The 5202-nt window shown below is 46.2% G+C and overlaps 1 protein-coding gene across 1 annotated transcript in view; it reads left to right on the forward strand.

The window, feature by feature from the left end:
- LOC107112595 (interferon-induced GTP-binding protein Mx1-like) overlaps window positions 1-5195 on the forward strand; it is a gene marked incomplete at its 5' end in the record, with an annotated part of 41632 nt that extends 36437 nt beyond the window's left edge. Inside the window, 2 exon segments of the mRNA XM_015413761.1 lie at window positions 2117-2332; window positions 4616-5195. Coding sequence (XP_015269247.1) covers window positions 2117-2332; window positions 4616-4846 — 447 coding nt within the window.
- Between the last annotated feature and the right edge of the window lie 7 nt (window positions 5196-5202).

Below are 5202 nucleotides of genomic sequence, written 5' to 3' on the forward strand. Positions count from 1 at the left end.
GGGGGGCAATGCTCCCTCTAAGCTGTGGAGTCTTGTGAACAAAAATCCTACTTTGTGAGCTGCTGGCATTAAAGTTGAGAGTGAGCGATTTGGCTGCTGCATCAATTAGTTTGCTCTGGAGTCATCCGGAGGCTAAAAAACTGTTGAGCTAGCTCAGACTTACTCAGCTTAGAGGGAACACTGGAGAGGCGCTGCGCTCGTCCGGGGGCGTGCAAAGGGCTTGGGCTGGAGGGGACTTTCTGGTGCCTCCCATCATTTCCTCGCCCCCACCCTGGCCGCCCACTCACCAGAGCTCCCCCCGACGGGCCCCCTGGCCCCCGGGAGGAGGCGCGCTGGAAAGCGGAACCTGCGGGGCACGGGGAGGAGTTTGCATAGAGCTCTGGCCTCGTCAGCTCCTCCTGCCAGCCTGTGGGTGCCGGGGTGGCTGGGCGGGGAAGGGAGCCTCACGCCTCAGCCTGCTGGGCTCTTCCAAGCGAGTCCCGGCCGCTCCCCGCTTCTTCGGGCCACGCCACCGGGCTGAGGGAAGGAGGGAGGGGAGGGAGGAGGGAGAAGCGCCCCCCGGGGGAGGCTGAGCCCCTTCCTGAAAGGTTCGGGAGGGTCTGACGCTCCTCAGCCCCCCTGCAGTTTACGCGCCTGCACAAGATCAAGGGTGGCTGCTGTATAACTGTACTCACTTTCCAATGGTAGAAGTCCTGCATCTTAGGTTGCCAACCAGTGGGGAAAACAGCAGCTCAGTGGGATTATTTCTTTTCAGTCAAATCTCACAGAGAATGGGGTGGGGGAGATGTAGGGTGAGGTCCCAAATTGTTTACTCCTCTAAATAGCCTGGATCCTGCCTAGATTTCCATGGACACAAGGAGGGGACCAATTTTTACTGACTCCTCCCTCCTGTAGCAGCCCAAAACACACACACACACACACCAATGCTGCTCCTGAGAGACAGGGGATACCAAGAATAGCTGGAGGTGAATGGAATGGAGATCTCCTGCTGGAGGGAGGATTGGTAAAAATCACCCTCCTACTTGCACCCCCAGAAAACTAGGCAGGATCTGAGCCAATGGTTTTCTACTAGTGTAACTTTATTGCTTCTCCTGAAGAATCCCATAAAGAATCCTACTGAGAATTTTGTGTTAGAAATACAGCCCTGAAGATGCTGACAGATATATGGACTGTTTTGTTCAATTATATTTTATTTGTCTGTGTTAGTGGTTAGTTTTATTGTAGTCTGACTGTTGAATTTATTTGTGCCTTGAGAGCCTTTGGGCTAGAAGTCAGGTTAAAAAAAAAAAGCCTCACCGCGTCCCGGCTGGATAACCCGATCTTCAGTCTTTGTCAAATTAAGCCATGACAGCTGCTGTTCTTTTATTCATGTGTTCTCCAGTTAATATGATCCACCAACACTTCTGTACAAGTTTTTTTTAAAAATGAGCATTTTCTTTGGAGCGTCTTTCTGCCATGATTTAACCTTAAAGTGTGATGCCCTCAGCCGTGCTTGCCAAGAGTGGGGGGTCAGTGCGCTGCAAATCTCTGTGCAGGAGTCCTGCCACTGGAGATTCATTCAGTGTTTCATATTGCCTGTCTCCTTTACCTTCATGTATTAGAGTCATCAGTCTTTAGGAAGGACTAAAGCTCAGACCCTGGTATCTCCTGCTGCAAGGGTCTCCAAGCACCAGGACTGGGGGGGACTGAGGGGGATTTCTGCCAATTGGAATAGCCATAGGTGGACTCGATGGGCTGTGTCTGTCTTGCACTAGAACAGGCAGACAACCTGATTAGGCTGAATCCAAGACAGCAATCCTAAGTAGAATCCTACTCACAGCTCTCCAGGGGTTTATCTCCGAGAAAAAATGTTTTTTAGGATTGTACTGTAAATCATATCCTGCTTGTGCAAAAGGGGTGGGGAGGTGATTTCTGTCAGTTCCTTCTCGATGATCTCAGGGATCTACTGAGCCACAAGCACCACACTCGGGGAGATGGGAAAACTACCAGCACTGGTCTGCTCCAAGATGCCCACATGTTCATATTTAACTTTTACCTTCAGCTTAGAAATCCTGAGAGTTGCTTTTCATTTTTAAACATGTCTCAGGCAAAACCCCAATGTCTTTTGTCCCGGTAGAATAATATTGAAGATCTAAAAGTGAAGCAAGAGGAGGAAGCAGAATCTATGATCAACACTCAGTTTAAACTGGAGCATATTGTATACTGCCAGGATGGCATTTATAGTGATGATTTAAAGAATGTGCGAACAAAAAATGTTTTTATTCAGGCTTCTACTGCTGCAAAGCAGTGTTCCATGGAAGAGATGACGTACCACTTGAATGCCTACTTCAAAGTGAGTTTTAACCATGTATGTTTTTCTTTCACAAAATTACAACCTTTAAAATGCAGTTTATATGGCTGAATTTGCACTGCACTGTCAGTACGTGCAGTGGTGGATTTTCAGTAGCTGGTTTTCTGACTGCTGTTGAAAGTTGAGTTATCTGAACTGGAAGACTTTTATCAATTCCCCCCATCTTCTCTCTGGGCTGTATTTTAAATGCACTTTGATATAGATCTTACAGTGCTTAGTGACAAGATGTAACAGTGTAAGGTGAAAAATATAACCATTAGGAATAGAGAATGTGTCTCAAATAAAATTTCTGTTGTTCTATAAAAGACCACTTAGGAATTCTGGAAAGTCTCATACATCAGAGTGATTATCAGTGAAGGAAAGGGCATTTTAAATTAGTGATGGAGTATGGTACTTTTACTAACAATATGGTACATTACTAACAATCCAAAAGACATCTGGACTACAGAAAAGGAAAGTCAGTGTACACATGCCTTTTTATTGATTTGTTTTCCTGGGAACTGAATATACCCCCTTCACCGCATGAGAGGTTGGCCCCTAAGGGCATATTTTAAAAAAGTTTTTACAAGTATATAAGGATCTGGCCTGGAAAAATCACAAGCAGGAATTAAGATTGCTGGGGAAAAGATCAACAACCTCAGATATGCAGATGATACCACTCTGATGGCAGAAAGTGAAGAGGACCTTAAGAGCCTCCTGTTCAGGGTAAAAGAGAAGAGCGCAAAAGTGGGCTTGAAGCTCAACTTCAAAAAAACTAAGATCATGGCATCCGGCCCCATCACTCCTTGGCAAATAGAAGGGGAAGTCGTGGAAGTAGTGACAGACTTCACGTTCCTGGGATCCCAGGTCACCGCAGACTGTGACAGCAGCCATGAAATTAAAAGACGCCTGCTCCTTGGGAGGAAAGCGATGGTGAACCTAAATAGCATGATAAAAAGTAGAGACATCACCCTGCCAACAAAAGTCTGCATGGTCAAAGCAATGGTATTCCCAGTAGTCATGTATGGCTGTGAGAGTTGGACTATAAGGAAGACCGAGTGCCGGAAAATAGATTCTTTTGAACTATGGTGCTGGAGAAGACTCTTGAGAGTCCCTTGGACTGCAAGAAGATCAAGTCAGTCAATCCTAAAAGAAATCAACCCTGACTGTTCCCTGGAAGGCCAGATAATGAAACTGAAGCTCAAATACTTTGGCCACCAAATGAGAAGGGAGCACTCACTGGAGAAGACCCTGATGCTGGGAAAGACTGAAGGTCAAAGAAGACGGGGACAGCAAAGGATGAGATGGTTAGACAGTGTCATAGATGCAACGAACATGAAATTGAGCAAACTTCAGAGGATGGCGGAAGACCAGAAGGCCTGGCATGATCTGGTCCATGGGGTCGTGAAGAGTCGGACTCGACTGTGCGACTGAACAACAACAAGGATCTTCCAAACCGTGCAAGGGTGGTACCAGTATTACCCTGTTCCTATTTATCTACCAAAGAGATTATCTTACTGGTTTCCATGCTTCCTAGTTTGCATTCTAGCCATTAAGCGCACACAGTGAGTTGCCTGGAAAACTGGGGAGTCTTCATTGACTTATAATGCAATGAGACTTTCAGCCAGCACAATGCAGCCAACTTTCTGCACTCGCACTGACTGCCATGGACCCATTTCTCTGTCCATAATAGGGCTGCCTGGCAATCAGTAGGAGATGTGGGGTGGGGACTGCCATTGGTTGTGATTGGTATCCTCAGTGCAATGATTTCTCTTCCAGTATGACCCATTATAGCAGTCCCTTGTAACTCTATGGTTTGACAGTGGAGTTTGGGGCAAATGCTGGAGCGTCACCCAGTGGGACAAGGTATCTTCTGGGTCACACTGCAAATGACATCACACTGGGGATGCCAGTCATGCCCCCTCCCATTTCACCCAGGTGTTTTCTTACCACCACCCAGCTGAGCAGCAGCAGGCAACAGCAGCTGGGGGCTGGGAGATCTCCCACCTCCATCAGGAAGCTGGCAACCCTTGTTCATAAATGTATGGACCATTTCAGTACTGACTGCTTTGAGGGTATTGCAAGCACCTCTACCTCTTTTCCTTTAAACTGCCATCTTCTCTGTTTCAGATGTATTTGGAAGTTTTTCTTTTCCTTGACCAAGAATCCAAGTTTAAATGTATAACCTCTTGTAATGACAGGCATTCTGCTTGCAACATTTTTGAGTTTTGCCATATTTTGATCCAGTCTTCAAAACAAAGCAATTATCTTCAATTCTCTTTTCAGAGTTCTGGAAACCGTCTTGGTACCCAAATTCCTCTGATCATTCAGGCCTATGTTCTCCAAGATTATGCTGAAAAGCTACAGAATGCAATGCTGCAGCTCTTGCAAAGGAAAGATCAGTTCAGCGTTTTCCTTCGTGAGCGAAATGATGCAGGCAATAGGAGGAACGCCCTGAAGGAACGGATCAGCCGTCTCACCAAAGCTCGAGAGCGCTTAGCAAAATTCCCCGTTTGAAGAAGAGGTGTTTCTGTGTTGCTCTCTTCAGTCATTCCATAGTGGTTTTTGAGTAAATACTTTGAAAATACAAAATTAGGCATATTAATTTAGTGCATGTTAGATTTTAAGAATGTATTTGAAACCACATTTGTGTCTGACAAAGAGGAGGAATTTGTGGGCCATTTACCATTTCCTCCCCTTTATCCAATGCATTTCTTCCAGGCAGAGTATCAAGATAGAACCTGGGCCTACTTTCCTGAGGAAGGGCTCCAGGTGGTATATCCATAATGTTTTTACAGCAACTGAAGTCCAGCTGACGGTGGTTAGCTTACGGGTGAGCTCTGTACTTCTTCTGCTGTAGTAGCTCCCTGCCA

Source organism: Gekko japonicus, unplaced genomic scaffold, assembly GCF_001447785.1.
Source record: "Gekko japonicus isolate JY-2015 unplaced genomic scaffold, Gekko_japonicus_V1.1 scaffold803, whole genome shotgun sequence".
Lineage (NCBI taxonomy): Eukaryota > Metazoa > Chordata > Lepidosauria > Squamata > Gekkonidae > Gekko > Gekko japonicus.